The following is a 23,219-nucleotide window of genomic DNA, read 5'->3' on the forward strand; positions in this document are numbered from 1 at the left end:
GCTTCTCTTGGGGTGTCTAAGCCCCTCCATGTGAGCTGTGATCTGGAGTAGGGGGACTGAAATTTAAGTATCTGAAATCCAGAAAATGAATAGGTAAGATACACATCACCCCACTGGGGATTGGTCCTGAGATCTGGCCAGTGTGTGAGGGAGGGGCAGACTGGATGGACCTGGGGCATGGCTGGGGAAGCAAGCTGAAGCAGTGACAGGATTCCCACCTAAGGATGGGTAGCAGGAATGAGGAGCCCAGCTCCGTGTGCATCTCAGATCATGTAACCAAGGTAGCCTGTAGCTTTGAAGTAAATTGCTACCTGTGATGTTTACACACAATAGGGTTGCCAGCTCTCCTGGATTGGTGGGAGTCTACCAGAATTGGCATTGATCTCCCAATGAGTACTGTATGCAATCTGAGAGATTTTAATAGGCTGCTAAAAGTTGGTCGGTGGCACAGCAGGGCTAAGGCAGGGTCTCTGACTGCCCTGGCTCTGCACGGCTCCTGGAAGTGGCTGGCATGTCTGGTTCCTAGGCATAGGGTGAGCCAGGGGGTCTCCATGCACTGCCCCCACCCCGAGCGCTGTCTCCGCAGCTCTCATTGGCCAGGAACTATGGCCAGTGGGAACTTCAGGGGTGGTGCCTGCAGGCATAGGCAGTGCACAGAGCCCCCTGTCCCTTCCACCTAGGAGCCGGACATGCCAGCCGCTCCTGGGAGCCGCATGGAGCATGGGCATGCAGGGAGCCTGCCTTAGTTCCGCTGCACCACTGACAGCCGCCTGATGTAAGCGCCGCCCAGTCAGAGCCTGCACCCTGAACCCCTCCCACTCCCCAGCCCTGAGCCCCTTCCCGTACCCAAACTCCCTCCCAGAGCCCGTACCCTCTCCCGCCCTCCGAACTCCTCGGCCCCAGCCTTGAATCCCCTCCTTCACCTTAAATCCCTCATCCCTGGTCCCAGCCCAGAGCCTGCACCCCCAGCCAGAGCCCTCACTCCCCCGTATCCCAACCCTCTGCCCCAGCCCAGTGAAAGTGAGCGAGGGTGGGGAAGAATGAACGACGGAGGGAGGGGGATGGAGTGAATGGGAATGGGGCCTCTGAGAAGGGGTGGGGCAGGGGCAAGGTTGTTTGGGTTTGTGTAATTAGAAAGTTGGCAAACCTAACACACAGCCGCATAGGGAGGAGACAGCAAGAAGCAACTTTTTTACATGTTAATGATTTCTGCAGTGACAACTAATGACTCAGTGGGATGGGAAGGGGAGAGGGAACTGGAAATGTTGGCAGGGGAGCTACATGTTGCAGGAAGTGGTGTGGCAGAGAATGGAGAAGAAAGACACACAAGGATTCTCTCACACCCTTAAAGTTATTGTAACAACCATGTAATAAAATTGACAAGGTTTTGAGACATAGACCAGAGATTTCTCTCACTGGTTCTCTTAGCAACTGCGCATTGTAAGCATTTCAAAACCTGACCATTATTCCCATTTCACTCTAACAAAATGTCCATGAGGGGGCAGGAGCACTGAGAAATCCCATAGCAACCAGGTGGCCTAATGGGAAGACTACTGGTCTGAAACTATTTGTAGTTCTGCCACAGGCCTGCTGGGTGACGTTGGGCAAGTTATATCACTTTTCTGTGCCTCAGTTTCCCATCTGTAAAATGGGGATAATGTATAATGCTGAAAAGCACTATATAAGACTAGTTTTTTTTAATTATCTAGCCACAGTATCATATGAACTGTAAACCTAGATGAGAATTACAGCTGCTTAAATGGCCACTACCTCCTGTCAACAAACATTTCTCTTTCTATTTAAAAACACCCAGGAAATTGAATGGCAAAATCTTTAACACAGAGTTAAAGTTGCTGAGTGATAGCTCATGCCCTTCCAGAATGTTGACTTAACAAAACTGAAACTTCTGAAAACCAGGAAAAATTGAGTAAAGATAAATGTCCATCCAACCTTAGCCCTCTTTGTGCCATGCCCTACAATGCCCATAACACTTTGCCTTTTCACTGTGATGGACAGGCACTGTTTGCACTTGTCATGTGTTCAAACACTGAGCCCATCCCCCTAACAGAATCCTACACTTGTAAAATTCAGCAAAAACTTCATACAGTACCCTTCTGCAACCCATTCACACTTACACACAGGATGTCACCTAAACCCATGCTTTACCCTCCCCATCATTAAAATTCACAGATTGCTTTCATATTTCATATTTCACCTCACCACTGATAGTACCAATGGCAAGAAGACCCCATTCCCTGCTGCTGATGATACAGTCCAAACAATTCTATGTTGAAATGATGAAGACTGGAACCTCAAGGTACATATGCATCTCTTTCCTTTGATAACACACATGGGTGTACTCAGAGGCAGATCTCATATCACAATCACAGCTCTTCCAAGCTGTTCAAACTTATTCCTCCATCAATTCAATACAGCTAAACTAACCCAATGAATGCTGCTGGAATGTGTTCAGATAATTTCCAGTGGCTATTGCCAGCTCTAGGGGGACAGTTATGGTTGCATGGGTGTTTACCATAACTCTGTATTTCCTGATTTTCAGAAGTTTGAGTTTTGCTGAACTTGACATTCTGGAAGGGCACAAACTGTTACTAGGTGACCTTAGCTCTCTGCTAACAAAGTATAGCAGCAGGATACATTGTAAAGGCTCAGTTAATGGAACGTCATCTAAATGAGCCTTAAAAAGAGATTCACATAAGGAAAACCAAAACACAATTTAGGAAGATCATTAGAATTCCCATCAAGTAGAAGGAATAGCAGTAACTTCTATTTAACCAGTATAATTAAAACCTTTGAGACTAGCATTTTATCTACAAAGATATCCTGGGGCAACAGGAGTTTATGTAGAATAACAATCTGACACAACATAAAACAAAATTAAAGTCAAATACAAAAGCTTACAGCAATTATTCATCAAAGAAACAGCATTCTTTGATTTTAAAGAAAAGTTCAAGTTTCTTGCAGTCTGAGATGCTTATTAAAATCTCTTAATGAATGCAAATTTGTCCAATAAGACATACCAAGAAGCCATGTGTGATGGGGCAAGGCCAGATGGCTTCAATAAAGTAGTGAGGAACATGTTTGGATAATATACTTTTAAGAGATTGTATCCTCTGTTGTTGATCTTTCAAATTATTTGTACATGGTGTGCATTAATGTCCACTAAAAAAAATAGGGTTAGAGTGCTCAGTTCATTATTTTTTTATTTTTGTTTTTATTTTTTTTTTACTGTTGGCCAGTTCAGGACGTAGTCGCCAGAGATGACAGGTTTTAGTAATACTGTACCTCTAAACCCAATTGATTCCCTTCTTTAGACTGGGGTCAACAGCCAAAAATTAGATTACAAATTAGGTATGATCAAAAAAATTTTAACAAAACATTTTAAATCTTAAAATGATCATTTTTAAAAATAAAATGTTTTGTGCAAAAATGTGCCTTTTTCCATTTGTTTCTGAAATTTTTATTAAAACATCAAAATGTTTGCCACAGAGGTTGCGGAAAATCATGGATTCTGTGACTTTCCGCGACCTCCATGACTTCTGCAGGGGCCAGCTGGCTCGGGGCCAGCTGCTTAGGTGCCCCCAGGGACAGCCTCACCAGCTGTTACCTGGTGACCCTGGGCAGCTGGCTCTGGGGACCACCTGAGCAGTGTCCAGTGTGGCTGGCCCTGAAGACTGGCTGAGCAGCGGTTCCCAGGTGGCTGGTGCAGCCACTGCTGCCAGCCCCCTGTGGTGGTCCCCAGGCTGTCTGAGGAGCGGCTTCCGCAACAAGCCCTCAGCAGCAGTGCCTGGGTGGCCAATACAGCCGCTTCCCCTGGCAGCAGCTCCTGGTAGCTGGTGCCATGGCTGGTCCATACCCACCCCATCCCCGGAACATCAGCCCCACTGAGGCATGCCTCTCTCCCAGCTTTCCCCCCAGCAGTGGCCCCTCCAGGTTCCCCCTCAGCAGCGACCCCCGTAAGGTTTAGTCAAAGGTATTTATAGTATAAGTCATGGACAGGTCACAGGCCCTGAATTTTTGTTTATTGCCCATGACCTGTCCTTTTTACTGGAGTGCTGAAAGGACTTGGTATCGAGATATATGGGAGGTGCCAATGGTTTAATTATAAAAGTGGGAACAACAAATGCGTATAAAACTACATCTAAAAAGCTCTCCTAGGAACATATCTTGTTATACTGACTCCTTATGTAGAGACATGATCATATGGCTGTTATGCTTCATCATTAGAGTTTTGTTCCTATTTCATTATATACTTTAATTTATGATTTCAACATTGTGTTATACAGCTTATTGATTTTTCCTATGAGATTTTCTACTAATACAAATATTGATCTACTTATTTAGATATTTTATTTTCAGAATAAAGATGGAAACCAGTTGCAGGTGCTTAATATTAAAATTGTAATGCTCCTGTTAATTAGAGTGACTCTGAATATCTAGAGAGGTTTAGGGAATCTTCATATCAAACTCTTTTTGAATAATTTTTGAGACATTTGATATATCAAAAGATGTTTTTATCATACACATTAAATATAATTCCAGTTACAGTATATAAAGTTTGGGGGGAGGGAAGAAGAGAATTAAATCCAGCCTTCTCTATAAAAAGTTATATGAAATAGATACCACATATATGCTGTTGTCTATATGATGAATCGCAGAGTCTCACATGCAGTCTGCCTATGAATCCATTTCCTTTGGGACTAATTTTATTATTTGGCCTACAACTTCAACAGCTACCATTTAAAAATGTTTCCTTCTTTTCCTCCAAATGTGGAATCTCTGCTCTAAATTATGATAGCCCAGAATGAACAATGGGTAAAATTTTCACAAGTGCATAAGTGATTTAGGAACCTTAATTCTATTTTCAAAAGTGACTCAGTCACTGAAGAGCCTAAGTCTTATTAAAAGTCAATGATACATATCAGGGGGTAGCCATGTTAGTCTGTATCCACAAAAGCAACAGGGAGTCTGGTGGCACCTTAAAGACTAACAGATTTATTTGAGCATAAGCTTTTGTGGGTAAAAAACCTCACTTCTTCAGATGCATGGAGTGAAAGTTACAGATGCAGGCATTATATCATGACACATGAAGAGACGGGAATACCTCACAAGTGGAGAACCAGTGTTGACAGGGCCAATTAGATCAGGGTGGATGTAGTCCACTACCAATAATAGATGAGGAGGTGTCAATTCCAGGAGAGGCAAAGCTGCTTTTGTAATGAGCCAGCCACTCCCAGTCCCTATTCAAGCCCAAATTAATGGTGTTAAATTTGCAAATGAATTTTAGTTCTGCTGTTTCTCTTTGAAGTCTGTTTCTGGAGTTTTTTTGTTCAAGAATAGCTACTTTTAAATCTGTTATAGAATGTCCAGGGAGATTGAAGTGTTCACTTACTGGCTTTGGTATGTTACTATTCCTGATTTCCGATTTGTTTCCATTTATTCTTTTATGTAGAGACTATCCAGTTTGGCCAATGTACATGGCAGAGGGGCATTGCTGGCACATGATGGCATATATAACATTAGTAGACGTGCAGGTGAATGAGCCCTTGATGGTGTGGCTGCTGTGGTTGGGTCCTCTGATGGTATTGCTAGAATTGATATGGGGACAGAGTAGGCAATGAGATTTGCTACAGGGATTGGCTCCTAGGTTGTTGTTTCCGTGCTGTGGTGTGTAGTTGCTGGTGAGTATTTGTTTCAGGTTGGGGGGCTGTCTGTAAGCGAGGACTGGCCTGCCTCCCAAGGTCTGTGAAAGTGAGGGATCGTTTTCCAGGATAAGTTGTAGATCGTTGATAATGCGCTGGAGAGGTTTTAGCTGAGAGCTGTATGTGATGACCAGTGGTGTTCTGTTATTTTTCTTGTTGGGCCTGTCCTGTAGTAGGTGATTTCTGGGTACTCATCTTGCTCTGTCAATGTGTTTCCTCACTTCCCCAGGTGGGTACTGTAGTTTTAAGAGTGCTTGATAAAGATCTTGTAGGTGTTTGTCTCTGTCTGAGGGATTGGAGCAATTTTGGTTGTAGTTTAGGGCTTGGCTGTAGACAATGGATTGTATGATGTATACTGGATGGAAGATGGAGGCATGTAGGTAAGTATAGAGGTCAGTAGGTTTCTGGTATAGGGTGGTGTTTGTGACCATCACTTATTTGCACTGTTGTGTTCAGGAAGTGGATCTTTTGTGTGGACTGGTCCAGGCTGAGGTTGATGGTGGGGTGGAAATTGTTAAAATCCAGGTACAAATTAAGGGTCCAAATCTATTAACACTTATTACTGAGCACAGGCTGTGATTCAGGAAAACATGTATACATCCCTATTCCGAGAAATACTTAAGCACGTCCTTAACTTTAAGTATGTGCTTAGCTTCCATTGACTTCAATCAGACGTGAAGTACACACTTAAGTTAAATATATGCTTAAGTGCTTTCCTGAATCAGGACCATAGTGCTATGGGATTTCACATGGTATTAAACCCTAAAAACCATATCCTGGGGCATAACTAATTGGTACACTATATATGGTAAAGGGCTCTGTGCAAAAGTGTCTGGCCAAGAGCTGCGATAAATCAAACTGGTAGCAGGGATTGGGAGTGAGGGGAGAGACTCTAAATTGCATCTTTGCCACAGAAAGGTGACCTTTACATTTGTTAGGTTGGTCAGTTTGGTTTTGGAAACATATTCTGATAGCAGTGTAGTACTACTGGCCTCATCATACTATTGAAACTAGTCCTACCTTCAGAAGTATTTACAGACCCTAAGCAGCTTAAAATAGTGGGTTTGGGCATGATGGAATGAGTTTTTAAAATATCTTTCTAAAAATAAAACAGTTATTAAATGTACAATCCTAGTAAGTTATGTAAAGGGACAAATTCTACACATAAACATGTGGGGCTCAATAGACTTCAATGAAATGTTGCTATCTTGCTTTATTTTTTTCCTCTCAGTTGGTTTTGCAGCACATTAATTATCTTTTCTGCTATATTTTGGTTGTGTATTCCAACTTTTGATTCAGAACTGTTAATTGATACCTTATTTTCCATGTACAGGAATGAATTTGTAATAATTCAAAGCAGTAGCTTATAAATTAAAATATATCCTTATGGTTATGTAGTTAAATTCTTTTTATCCAGTATTGTATGTGGGTTTTCCATTCTAAAACAGAAATCAATGTCACTTTACAAGGAACCCCCCCCCCAAAATGGCAGCACTGCATGGCTGTCATGATAAAGTATGGAGATCTCTCTGGACTAAGTACAGTATTTTGTAGGATCCTTTCGGAGCTGCAAAAAGTTGGCTGCTACTTTAGTTTTGCTTCTTCTGAGGAGGATATCCATGTGGCTGGTCTGCAGTCAGTGTTTTCAATTTTGGTTTTCATTTATTAGTGCATATTTTTATGTACAGTAGGGCATGCTCAGAAATGTTCCGTCAGTAAAAGGTCCTCAACTGCCATGAGTCTGCGGGTGTATCTGTACTACAGTCAGAGGTGTGATTGCAGAACAGGCTGGCATAACTTGCCCTAGCTTTAATTTAGCTGGCATGCTAAAAAACAGCAGTGAAGCTGTAGCAGCACAGACTTTGTTTTGGGTTGTACAAGCACCCTGGGGACTTTTGCTACATACTCACCTTGCTAGCCTGCATTGAATCCTGTACCGCTACATCTTTACTTTTAGCCATGCTAGCTAGATTAAAGCTAGTGTGGGTATGCCAGCTGGTGCTGCAGTCACACCTCCAACTGCAGGGTAGACATATCCTGATAAACTTACAAAGTGATAGCTCAATGTGTAAATGTCACCCTTCAAACCCTTTGTTATGTTAAACATTATATAATATACTGTAAGCCTCTTTGTTTCTAACTTTTCTCTCAAAAATCATTTTAGGATTGTAATAGTGACAAGCCGTTTTCTGGGGTTTGAACTGATGGAGAGAACATGCAAGGAACATTTGTGCAGCCCACTCTAGGACTTACCACAATTTCTCTGCAGTCAGACTACTCTCTTTGGCACCTCAAAGATGGCAGGGAGGAAATACAGCTATGGGGATCTGCTGTTCCACCTGCTTTCCTAGCCCACAGAAGTATTAGCTGCATGATGGAGAGCAGACTGCACAGTTCTCACTATGCACCAGGCTGCCATGAGGCACAGTTGTTTTTTCAGCCCTTTTGAGTGTGGTGCAGTGATTGGGACATTAGCTTGGATCGTTGTAGCTAACATAACTTGGTTCCTGATATGATTCAGTGCAGTATGAGTGTCTTCTGTAGCTAATAAATGAGCCAGTCAAATTGTTTTGCCATAAGACCACTAATATTTTCCTCACAGTTACCCCTGATCCTCAGATATGTGTAGCTGCTTTACACTGTGTCACTGGTGCAAAGTAGACCTAAAAGGCGGCACGCGAGCTGATTTTCAGTGGCACTCACACTGCCCAGGTCCCCACCACTGGTCCGGGGGGCTCTGCATTTTAATTTAATTTTAAAAGAAGCTTCTTAAACATTTAAAAAACCTTATTTACTTTACATACAACAATAGTTTAGTTATATATTATAGACTTATAGAAAGAGACCTTCTAAAAACATTAAAATGTATTACTGCCATGCAAAACCTTAAATTAGAGTGAATAAAGGAAGACTTGACACACCACTTCTGAAAGGTTGCCAATCCCTAGTGTAGACCCAGGTAATGATACCATCCTCCTTACTTGGGTCAGCCTAAGTAACATCCTGCCTTGTGATCCCCAACTGCAGTATTGGCCTCTTGGGCCGGTTGGCGGCTGGTATAAATTAGAGTAACCCCCATACTGCTCTAAATTAGGTCAGGATACTGGTCCAGTGCACTGCTGACCCAAGAATAGGAGGAACACAAAGGTTTCTTAAAGGCCTTGCCCAATCCTTCTGAGTTTAGTCACAGCTAAGGCTTGGGGCCAAAATGTCCACTTTTTTCCTTATTTTGGTCAAATTATCTTGGTGGTCTTGTGTCAGATTACTTTTCCTTTGTGGTCTTATAAAAATAAACTAATCTTAATGAGACTGAGTTTATATTTATTTTGTTTAAATCCTTTGATTCACTGCCACTACAAGGACATGGTTAATAATGCATAAGCACTACGTGATGTGAATTTTTCTCTTATCTTTCTTCTAAACAGGCTTTCAAGTTTTCTTCTGTGGAGAAGCTTGACAGTACTCTGACCTTCTTATTGAAAAGCAAGGAGTCTGCTTATGAATTCAGCGCTTTCCCAAATGAAGTGCACCATCAACAAGCTAGTGAGTACATTCTCATATGCATTTATTTGTACACTACTGTTGTAGCAATTGCCTATTTAAGACAAGTTTTGGATGTACGTATAGTAGCTGTTAGCGAAATGGAGAAGCCTTCATTAAGGACTCCAATAACCAGGAACATTTTAAAATAGCTTATAAACCACTGTCACATTGTTCACACATACGTTATCTAAAAAATTGTGCATGTTGTTTGTGTTTGACCATGGCTGAGAGTTTAATTTCAAGCTATGGGTACTGTGTATGTCATTGGAAAGACAGGCATTAAGAGATACACACCAATATTGAGGAGACAGAAGAGAGAGAGAGAGAGAAACTATATATATTTTTGCACTACTTTTTAATAATCATTCTCCTACATCCAGGTTTTAATTTAATTTAATTATTGTTGGGATGCAGCAGTTCAAAATGCAAAAAAGGTTGAGTGTCTGAAGAGGATAGATGTGTTTGAATCTTAAAACTGTATTAAGTATCTATACTCTATTGTAGGAAAATTGGGCTTAATAGTTTCCATTACTTTATTCTGGCAGAAAGGTAGTCCATAGAAAAAGCATGCAAACTCACCATAAAACAGAAATATAAACTCTATGTAACTGGTTCATTGGGATATCAACACAAACTACTAATTAAAGCCCAAAATCAAAGTCTTGGTTGAATTCATTTAGCCATTTTATGTTCCTGACACATTTGAAAGTATATTGCAATAAACTGATGGTCTTTTCTCAGTTTATGCTTCTAAATTGTCATGTGGGGCATTTGCAGGATGTCTGGCAGCCCCAGTTTCTTCAGGGGCCTTGCTACAAAGTTAGAAGCCCAGAAAATACAAGTTTTCCCTTTTCATATAACTGTCAGTTGTGTGGCGTATAAGTTTGAGGCATCAAAATTACCCACAAGAAAGGAATGCACTTTGGAAAACATAATCCCAACTATACATAAAAAATGATGAGGTCTAAATTAGCTGTTACCACTCAAGAAAGAGATCTTGGAATCATTGAGGACAGTTCTCTGAAAACATCCACTCGATGTGCAGCGGCAGTCAAAAAAGCAAAAAGAATGTTGGGAATCATTAAGAAAGGGATAGATAATAAGATAGAAAATATCATATTGCCTCTATTTAAATCCATGGTACGCCCACATCTTGAATACTGTGTGCAGATGTGATCACCCCATCTCAAAAAAGATATATTGGACTTCAAAAAGGTTCAGAAAAGGATAACAAAAATGATTAGGGGTATGGAACGGCTGCCGTAGCAGGAAAGATTAATAAGAGTGGGACTTTTCAGCTTGGAAAAGACGACTAAAGGGGGATATGATAGAGGTCTATAATATCATGACTGGTGTGGAAAAAGTAAATAAGAAAGTGTTATTTACTCTTTCTCATAACACAAGAACTAGGGGTACCACCAAGTGAAATTAATAGGCAGCAGGTTTAAAACAAACAGAACCAAGTATTTTTTCACACAACGCACAGTCAACCTTAATATATTTGAAGACAATTTTCTATTGTTTTTCATGTTCATTGAAGGTAGGACAGGAGGTAATTGGCTTAATCTGCAGCAAGGAAGATTTAGGTTAAAATAGGAAAACTTTATAACTATAAAGGTAGTTAAGCTCTGGAAGAGATTTCCAAATGAGGTTATGGAATCCCCCTTGCTGGAGGTTTTTAAGAACTGGTTAGATAAATGCCTATCAGGGATGGTCTACATATACTTGGTTGTACCTCTGTGCAGGGGAAGAACTCAGTGACCTCTTGAGGTTCCTTCCAGCCCTACATTTCTTTGATTTTATGCCAGATCTCAGTCTACTCTATACCATAATTGCTATTTTGCCTCCAAGGAAGAAAGAGAAGCACACATCTAATCTTATTTTGGCATGGAGAGAGTCCAGATAATCTTTAATTGAGCCCTTCTGAGTCTGTTGCAGATCCCCCATCAGAGGAATGACTGAAGGGTATAAATGTGTTGAGGCCTGGGGCATTCAAATTGAGATCCTCATTTTGGAAAAAGTCAAATTTCTTTAATTTTGGCTTTGTATTTTGCCATTTCTATGTAATTTTATAGTAGCTTCTAGCTGCCACAGGCTCCTCCTAGGCACCCCCTCATGGTCTCAGGGCAGCCCTGCAAGTGGTCCCTCACCTCAGTTTCCTCCTTGGATCTCTTGTAACTTCATGGAATCTTGTCCTCTAGTCCCAAAGCAGTTGCTTAACGAGTGTGTAAATATTCCGTAACAAAAGTCCCCAAAACAGTCCTTATCACCCCAGTGCTTGTAGTCCTTAAGATCACAGATCCTCTTGGGCATTACCATAATACTTACCCAAGGCTGCAATGTTGGCATGGGTATTTTTAGTGAAAGTCATGGACAGGATGTGGGAAATAAACAATAAATCATGGAAACGTACACAGGGTAGGCATTAGAGGATAGCAAGCAAACATATACACACCAATGAGTTACCATCTAAAACCTAAGAGAGACAGAGTTGTAATGATTGGTCTGTTCAAGGTGTCTTTGAGCGCAGACCCAGAGGCAGCCCCTGGCGGTCTCTGGTTTCAGTTTAGAGTCTGGCCCTTTAGAGTTCAAACAGCCAAAAAAGATGAAGTTTCTTCTTGTCAGGGATTTTTATTCCTTTCCTCAGAGTTCCAGATGATGGGACTAGTTCACATGCATGTTTCCTCTTCATGGATGGTGGTGGTGATGAACAATCAACAGTTTTTTATCCTCTGATGTTCCACAAAGGTTTATCTGATGTCTATGGGCGATCATTTGTTGGACAGGAGATAACACCTCTTGTGGTTTCACACTTAATCATGCTTCTCTTCTGCCTGGAGAGGGGTGTGTGGTGGTTTACAGCTGCAGAGAAAACACTTTTGCAGTTGCAGAGCAAACACTGAAAATATTACCTTATGCCATGGGGTATGGATTATTATAAGTGAGATTATGAAATGCTTGTATCAGAGTCTAAGCACCAAATACATTCTTATAAGACTAATTTGAGCAAATGTAAGATACAGGTGACCTAGTCTGGTCTCCAGCTATGAGGTTATCAGTTCTTAACTAATGCCTGCAGCCTTGGCAAGAGCTGGCATTTGGCCTGCCAGTGTTACAGCTTTACAGTTAGGAGTTATAAAGTGGTGGTATGTATTGACTGTAGTACGCAAGTAAAATACAGCAGCAACTCACATATAGCCTTGCACATATCCATTAAAAATTATTTTTAATCACAAGAAAGCACTGGAGACCAGATTTTCAAAGGTATTTAGGCCTTAAAGATGTAGATTAGCATCTAGTGGGATTTTTTTAAAGAATCATCCTGTTGAGTGTCTATGTGCATCGTTAGGTGTCTAAATATCTTTAAAAAACTGGACCTGGGTTACTCCCTATCCTTATACACTCTGTTTCCTACTCATGATCACTAGCTACCTAGTTAATACTCTACTAAGATGGGCATCTGCAATAGCTTTATGCTCTGATCACTGCACTGTTGCTTTTAACTTCCTTCATTGGGGAGTGATAATGGAAAGAATAAAGAGAGAGGCTTTCATCTCTAGGTTATGAAGTCAGGATTTACATTTTTAGTGACCAAAAATTGTTCCCATCCCCTAGATGTCCTAGCGTAAAGTGGACACACAAGTAGTTCTTTCTGGCTCTACAGCTAGTAAGGGTTTTAGAGAGATTCCCAATACTTAGCTTCAGTATGACAAATCTGCAAGTTTAAGGATAGTTATTTTCCTTCTAAAGCTTTTGTGTGTTCAAATAATTATAGTACTTTGCTAGCATATACAACATAAAACCTCTTTTGTCCCTCATTTTAATGAGTTAAATACAGTATAGTATTACAGTAGCACATCTCTAATTTGAGCTAATAGGGAACCCATTGCAAATTACTGAATGTTGTGGATCAGCAATTAAGTGAACAATTACTATTTTAAAAAAGTAAGCTAAGAAGCAAAGTACATTTTGTGATGCATTATCCTTATTCGCTTATTTTGACAGGTGAAGATTTAGTTTTGTATGGTACTTCACAATATAGCATATTTTATAACTAAAAAATTCTCAGCACAAGAGATCACACTATGGCACTCTGTTAAATCTCAAAGAATGGAGAGTACAGATTGTGTACATATTAGTGAAGTGCAGATAAGCAAGTGTCTACTGTGCAGCATATGATATACTCATATATTTTAATAAAAATCTAGCTAAAATAGCATATGCAATGCAAGATGAAATCTCTAGATCATTTTAGCCAGCCAGTTGTTCTTTATCATTTATATTATGACAACACACCATTGAGTGATTGCTGATAGTCCTTTTCCCTCTTGCTTCAAGAACATTTGATTAGTCCAAAAATTCTCATCGTAGCATAATTTCTAACAGTCTAAACAGAATCTTTGACTTCAAGAGGAGATTATCTTTATTTAAGGGGGAAAACTCATATTTGCTATTCAGATGTGGGTTTTCACTATGCCATTTAAATGAAAGGAAGTACTGGATACTGACTATAGCCATGTGACATGGTATAAGCTTTTGTAACCCTGAACCAGTTCAGCAAGTCAAGACAGACCTCGTATGTGTCACGCCTTTACTAAAGGTGGAACTAAAATCATGCCCCCAAGAAAGTAGTTGGAGTCCCTTATAAACAGAATTTATTTTCCCTTCCTCACTGACTTTTGAACCAGATGTCATGAAAAACTAGGGAAGATGGAAATATGGAAGACGCTTACTAGCACCTCTATAGTTCAGATCGCATGGAGATTTATATTTAAAGTGAGGATAAAAATACTCTAAATCACACTTTAACAATTGAATTAAATCGCTTTAACACAATAATGCTTCAAATTTTCTGCAGTATATTTTTGTAAGAGATTCAGTAATGATGGCAGAAATGAGCCTTTTCTGAAATTACCCCAGAGAGTTCAAGGTGAGTTTTTTTGGGGCCCTGTATAGCTAAAACACCCATAGTCATTATAAACTGCAAACTTCATATACATGTATATTTTCATAAAATCTCACATATTAGTAGCACAGTTTTCAAAAGTTATATTAATCACAAACTCCTCTTAGTCATTATAATCCAATGTAGAGCCATAAACAGAGAAGCTGATGGAGCTGCCAGACATGCCAGCTCCATCTGTTCTCTCATGTTGGCCAGCTTGCCTTCTTGACTCCCCAGCTACATTCTGTGAATTCAGGATGTCATTGGATGGAAAGGAAGTGGGGCTGTGCTCAGGAGTGGGGAAGGATGATGTGATTGATGAGAGTGAGTTCTGCAGGGGGGACATGGTGAAGGGAAGATGCAGATGAGAGAAGAGCAATATTCCAACAAGTTGCTTATAATTTGTTGGGGAAAAGCTGCATTCTTATGAATTATAGGAAGTTTGTCAGATTGAAGCTCCTCCATAACCCAGTATGTCAAGTTAGCCCCATTCCCACCTCAGCCTCCCACTGTGTGCAATCTCTGCTAAGATGTGAAATGTAAATTCCTCATCCAGAGTTTCTGAAAGCTGAAGAATTAAGTTGTATGAGTGCTTTACAGCATGCTGAACTCTATGTGTTCAAATAATTGCTGCATGTGTGTTCAATTTCTCTCTGCTGACACAAAAGATGTAGGTTTACAAGGTTAACAGTAGTAATTATCTGTAATCAAAATGTTGGGTTCTGGAAAAGGAATACATACTGCCCATTTAGTAAGTGATAACAGCTGGAAAACAGGCACTTCTATGTACATTCTATTTAATGAATAAAATACATGTGTTGGTTTTGAATTGATAAGCCAAAAATAGGTATAAAGGACATGTTTTGAATTGTAACCATGAGCATATGGCTCACAAGGCTTTCTGGAACTTGATTTTTTTGAAACCGGAAAAGCATGGAGCCATGTACAAAAATGTGCATTAAATGTGTGTGCAGTTATCAAAGTTGCCAACACATTTCCTATCTGTGCACACAAATGGCACAGCATATCTGACAAGTGGCACATGTAAATACCTCATCGTTGCTATTGTAATCATCATGTGTAAATAAAGCATACAGTTATTGCCCTTGCCAGGGCCTCAAATTTTCGAAACCAGGCCCACACTATCTAAGGGTATGTCTCCACTGCAATCCAATGTGTGACTGTAGCTTGGATAGATGTATGTGTGCTAGCTTTACCCCTGCTAGTTTGGCTAAAAGTAACTGTGCAGATGCATCACCACAGGCTTTAGCATGGGTTGCACAAGAAGGCTGGGAACCCTGTGTACCTGCTTGCATTGCTAGCCCATGCTGAAATCTGTGCCCCACATTGTTAGCTATATTAGCATGGGTATGTCTATCCGGGCTTTAATCTCATCTCAAAGAAGATATAGTTTTAGTTGATCACCAAACAGTGCCATCACTGGCTGTAAGAGAGATGAGCTCAGTGACAGACCAGTGTAAGGTTTTTTCACTCTGACGAGCTTGTTCATGTTTTGACAGGAAACTGTATATTACTTATTTATTATTTATAGTCAGATATATCTATTATGTTACATTACACTACACGCATGTGCACACAAAGTACATAAGGACATGTGGGTTTTGGTTCATTCTGAAATCTGGAGAGGGAAGGTTTTAAAAGATTCATAACAATCTTGCTGAAATGCAGAACCACAACCACAAGTTGTAGTTCTTATTCCTTCTGCTTCCATTTTCCCATCTTGTAGGTACACATTTTTAAACACTGCTGATGCCATTTGGATAACTTCTCTTATCTAGAACATAAACAGAGCCTTGCCAAAGCATTTTGTTTTAAACTCCTAATCTGTACTGCTGTCTGGTTCTGCTGAAATTTAAATTTGGGTGGAGTTCAAATTAAGATGCCTTTTTTTAGTTCTGATAACTCTAATCTTGTGTAATGTTAAGAAATGGTTTTTGTTCATCAAATGTGATAATTTAAATCTGCACTGATTTCCTGACAGGTTTTGACATTACAAATTTTTAATTTTAAGTAACTGCATTTCATCAAGATATGTGTATTATTGGGAATTAACACTCGTTAGATTATTTTTCCCTAACTGCCTTCCAAGTTAATGACAATAGTCTAATAAAATGTGTAACAAATTGTTCCAGTGCCTCTCTTTTCAACACACTGAATGATATTTTGGCGCATTAAAACAGAATCCCAGTTTGGGAAGGAGATGATGGACAGATGAACCTGAGGAACTGCTACAGACATTGGATTTTAGGAATTTTGTTTTGCTGGAACTGGAGTACGTGAATGGAAGGGGAAGACATAATATTTTTACTTATGCTGGGTTACTGCATACTGTTGACAGGCTATAAAGTCAAAGAAACCACAAATAGATATTGTGGGTGAAATCCTGGCCTCTTCTGGGTCAAGATTTCACCTCGGGCTAGATTCGCAAGCGGGACTGAGCCACCTAGCTGCCCCTTTAGATTTGTAAGTCCAACTTTTAGGTGCCACTGGCATTCACAGACCCCCATTCAGATGCTATCTGACCCTGTAGGTGGCTAAAGTCCCATGGTACCCAAGTTCTGCCAGTAAAGTCCCAATGGCACCTACATTTCTGCTAGTAGGCATATGCAAATCTATGTCCTAAATGTGTTTAACTGCTTAGCACCTAAGCCCCAGTGGGATCCTCAAACCTATTCATTCTCCTGCTTATGTCATCTTTGGGGCTTAATCCAGTAGGTGTGCTCTCAGCATGCTTAGCCTGTGGGGAGTTGCTGGTGCTGCCCCTGGGATGTGGAAAAACTAGGTTAATATCTCCACTCTGTCTAGTGTGGAGCAGGGACCCAAGTGAGTGCCTTAACCGCCTACTCCTTGTTTTGTTTTTTGCAAGGAAAGGCTGATCTGCCTAGGTGCCTAACTCCAGGAGAGGGTTCATGGCTGTGAATCCCAAGCAGACAGAGGACCTCCTCGTGACCCAGAATTAGAGGCTCTAACTCCCTTCTGAGAGGCTGGGCTTAAGTCAACCCTCTCCTTGTCATTTCCTACTGGTTGGTTCAGGCGACTCCCTGCTCATCAAGCTGACTTCTGTAAATCCCTTTTTAGGCACCCAATTCTCTGCAGGCATTGGCTAGGGAGCCTGGGCACCTAACTTGGGGATGTGAATTCCACTGTGCAGCAAGGCACCTGAAAGTTAGGCATTGCAACACTGAATAATGTAAGGCAAGTCCCCCCTGTGAAGCTAGTCCCTGGTGCCTGCATTCCTTCAGCACCCAAAACATCCCTTGAATTCAATGCCATTATGCAGCAAATGTTAAGAATGAGCCCCCGCCCCAAACAGCAGTGAAGGTACAACAGCAGGGGCCTAAGTGCAGACTAGCAATGTGAGACATACCTAGTATTAGGGGAGGCTTGTATGCCTGTGCGGAAGTCCATTCTGCCCCAGCTTCACCACTATTTTTAGTGTGCTAGCTAAAATAAAGGTATGCAATCATATCTTCAATTGCAGTGTAACTATAATCTATATGTCATCGGTATAAAAGAATCATAAATGAATTTGCAGCATGAGTAACATGGCTGATATACAGAATACACTATACTGAAACTTCAAAAGGCAGACTAGCCTGATTTACTATAGGTACCTTACAATCTTTCTCTTTATTCTGCCTTGTCTATCACTGTTTTTAAATAACAAGACTCAAATAATCAAAGGGAATTAATGCCTTTACCACTGATAATCAGACACGTCACAGCACTTTAAAGTCTTTATTTCATCATTAATGTAAAACAATCAATAATCATTCAATTCCAAGTTGAATGAGATAGATGGGTTATCCAGCCTCGTTTTGAACTGTAAACAATTATTATGGTTTCTTTGTTTATGTTAATTGTTACAGATTTCATACAGTAATATTAAACAAGAAACCCTGGGAGAATGCCACCTTGTGATATCACTAGCAAGCGGAATATACGTAATAATGATACGTACTATCAACTTTAATTTTTTACAGCTTTTAACTTATAAGGCCAGATACAGTTTCACTGATACAAGCTTGCTGCTTAAATTGACTGGGGTAGCACAAAGTTTCTGGATCATAGTCTGGTCAATCTGTCCTTTAATTTAACATACAGCATAAGAGCTTAATACCAGTATAAAGGTTGGATCCAATCCAGTGACCACTGGGAACTAAGTGACACTGTTTGTATAGTTTCCTTCACACATTGTCTTATTCCAACTACACCTCTACCCCGATATAACGTTGTCCTCGGGAGCCAAAAAATCTTATCATGTTATAGGTGAAACTGCGTTATATCTAACTTGCTTTGATCCATCGGAGTGCGTAGCCCTGCTCCCCCGGAGCACTGCTTTACTGCAGTGTTATATGGGGTTGCATTATAGCGAGGTAGAGGTGTAATAGAATTGTAGCAGGGAAAGTAGTTGGATAGAAATAGTAACAATTGGTTGTGTGACAAATGTACCTCTTTTGTCACATTAGGACTCAGTGTTTCTCCCCTGGCATTGAGGAGCACCTGGGGTAAGTCAGTCCTACTCTGCAGATTTAATACTTCACATTGGCTTATTTACAGGGTAGGGCCTAAGGTTGGCTCAAGGGCTTCTTTAAACAACAACAATAACAACAAAAAATCCTCCTGGAGCGCTGCCTTTTCTTCTGCTGGCTCCACCCTCTTCAAACTACTCTGGGCCCAGCTATGCTGGGAATCAAAGCCTCCCACCTCAAACAAAAATAAACACAAGATTTCCCCTTATAGGGTAAAACAGCTCTTGACCTAGCAGAAACATTTTTCCCTCACTGCACACAACCTTTCTGCAGCTTACTACTCATTCCTCCTCTCCTTTCTCCCTCACTGGAAGAAGTTTTTAAAGATCACAGGCTGCCCTTAGTTAGATTCAGGTGCCCCTAATTAATCTGAGGGTACGTCTTCACTACCCGCCATATCAGCGGGTAGCAATCGATTGCTCGGGGATCGATATATCGCGTCTCATCTAGACGCGATATATCGATCCCCATCGATATATCGCGTCTCATCTAGACGCGATATATCGATCCCCGAACGCGCTTATATCAATTCCATAACTCCACCAACCTGAACGGAGTTGCGGAATCGACAGGGGGAGCCGCGGACATCGATCCCGTGCCGTGAGGACGGTGAGTAATTCGATCTTAGATACTTCGACTTCAGCTACGTTATTCATGTAGCTGAAGTTGCGTATCTAAGATCGATTTTCCCCCGTAGTGTAGACCAGCCCTGAGATAACCTTTCAGTTAATAGAAAAAAGGGCTTTAACCAATCTAAGACGGATATACCTGCCTTCAACCACACCTCCAGGTCCGCTGGCTCCTTGGATGCTTGTGAGGAGCAGTGGGAGCTGTCTGGGGTTCTCTGTTTGGTGTCCTTTTCTGGTTCCCTAGTTTTGGCCCTTTGACCCCCACTCTTGTTCCCGTTATTGCCTTTGTTGTTCCCCAAACTTGGTTGGGTTCTGGGTTCAGTAGCTCCTCCCTAGATTGGGGGAGGGACTTTTAGCAGTGGATGAGCTAACGCCCGCCCACGTCCCGGTGCTCAAAAGGACCACTGGCTCCTTGGATGCTTGTGAGGAGCAGTGGGCACTGTTCTGGATTCTCTGCTCAGTGTCCCCATCAGGTTCCCTAGTTTTGGCCTTTTGACCTCCACACCTGGTCCTGTTTTTTTCCTTCATTGTTCCCTGACTTTAGGTGAGTTCTGGGCTCAGTAGCTCCTCCCCAGACTGGGGGAAGGGCCTTTTGCGCCTGCTCACTTCCCAGCACCCAATAAGACCGCACCTCCAGAGTGGACAGGACTGCTCCAGTGCCTCTCTCTTTGAGGGAGGTCACTGGTGCTTAACCAACTGGTCCTGTCTATGCTCTGCCACCAGCTCAACACCCTGTGCTTGACCTCAGGGTTCCTGGCCAAGCTCCTGAAGCTGAAACTGGAGTTCTTTTTGCTAGGACTTCACGGGGTCTCTGCAGGGGTTTGTTGTCCTCCGTAATCTGTTGAGTTTCCAGGCTCAGTGGATCCTCCCCAAAGGCTGAGGGAGAGTCTTTTAGCCATGGGCACGCTTATGCCCGCCCACTTCCCTGGAATTTCAATAGGACCACACCTCCAGAACTGTCAGGTCTGACTTTTTGTCACAGTTGAGTTACCTATAATGTCACAATGGCTCCATTCAAGAGTGACATGAGCTAATAACCTGTCCCCAATAGTCCATAATCATCACTACATAAAAAATGTGAAGATGTTATAGTATTTAATAATTAAGATTGTTCATGCTAAAAATAAAAATTCAACAACTATATAAGTTAAAATTCTTTAAAATACCAATTTTAATAATTTTAATAAACTTATTTATTTGTAAATTCTCAGAAATTATTTAATTACTCATCCTTTCTAATTGTGAGGATGTTCTATATTCTTTGTTCATGACAAAGAGATTGAAGTACTGCCTTGAGTGGAAAATTCAACCTTAGGCGTCTCAACCAGTGCCTCCATAAAATACTAAACTGTCACAGTTTCATACATTATAGCATTTTGTTATGCACATGTAGACAGTACTGTGACAAATGTGACACAAAGTTCAGGTGCTGAGATTCCCTCACTTTCATTTGTGGCACTCTTTTGATGCATTTTGTCACTTTCTCCCATCTCAAGCAATGTCTGTGAGTGGAATTTATAAGATGATAAAATTAGGACTTAATTTGCATTCATGGCCAATTATATTTGGTTTAATTTGAAGGCATGGAGTTTTTCCTTAGAGCATGTTCTTAACATGTTGTAAAAGTTTTTTGCATAAAATATTTGACCTCTTGAAGTATGCTTGCAAAACATAGCCTGGAAATTACATTTTTTTTTGTTATCATATCCTCTCTAAAATTATCCTTGAACCTTTTTCAACTTATGTGTTGCTGCTAGACACCTCCAAAGCAGAAAGTTTAATATAGGCAATTCAGGGAAGAAATCTTTTTTGAGATGCTTTTGAAATACCAGCTATCTTTTAGACATTTTACCTGTAAAAGAATCCCACATAATGTGCAGAATTAGACCTAGCTTTGATGTTTTTGGTCTAGTTTTAAAAGTCCTTGCATATATTATACTGTTAGTGTAACATCTCCTGATAGCGTGTGTGTTTTCCCCAGAGATTTTTTCTGCTATGTGTGGAAATATAGAGAAATAACTAACTGCATTATGGTTTATGTTCACTTTTCTAGGGGAAAAACATTTATAGTTATTCTAATATAGAATCTAGACTATGGAATTTAAATAAGAAAGCTGAGAAAAGGCAGAATAAACATATCATACAGCAGCTATTTCTCACAAAGAAGCTTTAGATATTTTTGTTGCTGGAGCTATTTTAAAATTACAATTAAATCAAGTATTTAAGTAACTACCATAAAAGTCCTTTTTGGGATCAGTAATTATTTTTTTCTATTGCAAGAACTTTCATCTTTCTAATGACGGTTAGCTGAGATTTTGCCATTCCTTCACTACCATTGTATCATTGCTAATAATAAGTTTTGAAATAATCGATTAATTTCAGTTTACCTACCTCACTTATTCCTCAAAAGAGAAATACAAGAGACAATACAAATTAACGTCCCACTGTTTCAGAACAATGGCTAAAAATCTGTTCCCCAAATGTAGAGTTATTTTTAAAACAAAAAAGTTGGCCTGATTTTCAGTAAGTTGATAGGCACACATTTGCAGATACAATCTAGCTATATGAAGATGCAGAACGGGTATTATATTACAGATATATGAATATACTCCTCTAGAAATGTCATGTTCAGGACAGCTACAGAGATTAAAAATGGCTTTAGAAAATTTTAGTAATAAATACTTATGGGAAGGTATGCCTATACTGTAGAATTTTCTTTCCCTGGGGCAGTGTCCAGCTCTTATTTTTTATCAGTAGAAATAATTCAAGTGTTTTTTTTTAAATTCCATCTGTCAGAGAAAATGGGACTTCTCGGTTATGTTAAAGGAAGGTTAAGAGGCACCATTACTGAAATGTATGATGACTATTTGAATTATAAAACTTTTAGTTGTAAGAATTTGCTCTCCGAGGACCAATTCTGCAAGGACAGCTTTCATAATAACACTACATATTATTGAACCATGGAAGTTTGGTAAAGGAGAGTGATATGTTTAATCTATAAACCAGGGACTTTTATAAAAAAACTTTTCTTATTTCCATATACAGATTCCTATTGGGAAGAACTTCCTACACTTCTCCACTGTGCAGCTAAATTTGGATTAAAGAACCTTGCTACTCTTCTGCTCCAGTGTCCTGAGGCAAGTCAGGCTTGCAGAATAACCAACAAACATGGAGAGAACCCAGCACATATTGCTGGAAAGCATGGGCACAACGAACTCCAAAAAATCATCCAAGAATTGTCAGTAAGTCAAAAAGTTTCCACAATTTATATAGAATATGTAAAACCAGCTGCCTACCAGTACTGTTACAAGATAAAGTCTTCTTTGAAAGAGGTACTGATATTTGTCAAACCCTAATACTGTTGTCCTTCTCTTTAAAAACATTGTGTTGGATTCTGGTTGCCCCAGCGTGGATGCATGACAGGTGGGGCAGGATACAAGAACCTTTCCCACTTTGCGCACTGATATAACGGGCACCCAGAATGTCAGTGCTTTCAAACCCTTAGTGTAGTGGTATTGGAGGTGGAGATAAGATAGCACAGTGAGAAATTGTCCATATGGTATGTCTAGGTCTGTGCTACCTGTAGAGCAACAAGCAATCAGAGCTATGGGACCTCGTACTGCTTCTCTAAAGAGAAAGTAAGGATATCTAAAAACTGCTTCCAGATTCTCCCCCTGGGGTCTTGAGAAGCATTCTGTCTTCTTTAACATTCCACAAGGAGAAATTCCTTTGGACACCTCTCTACTCTCACCTTGAGTATAGACCTGACTATAAGAGCCATTCCAGAGCCATAAACAAACAAATGGAGCCTGATTCTATCTCCCATATC

The 23,219-nt window shown here is 40.5% G+C and overlaps 1 protein-coding gene across 4 annotated transcripts in view; it reads left to right on the plus strand.

Moving 5' to 3' along the window:
• Window positions 1–23,219, plus strand: part of BANK1 (B cell scaffold protein with ankyrin repeats 1) — a 292,299-nt gene that overhangs the window by 91,546 nt on the left and 177,534 nt on the right. For all 4 annotated transcript variants that reach the window (XM_030564611.1, XM_030564613.1, XM_030564614.1 and 1 more), the window contains 2 exons: window positions 9,146–9,263; window positions 22,436–22,632. In XM_030564611.1, the coding sequence (XP_030420471.1) occupies window positions 9,146–9,263; window positions 22,436–22,632 (315 nt within the window). The remainder of the gene's footprint in view (window positions 1–9,145; window positions 9,264–22,435; window positions 22,633–23,219) is intronic.

Source organism: Gopherus evgoodei, chromosome 5, assembly GCF_007399415.2.
Source record: "Gopherus evgoodei ecotype Sinaloan lineage chromosome 5, rGopEvg1_v1.p, whole genome shotgun sequence".
In the NCBI taxonomy this organism is placed as follows: Eukaryota; Metazoa; Chordata; order Testudines; family Testudinidae; genus Gopherus; species Gopherus evgoodei.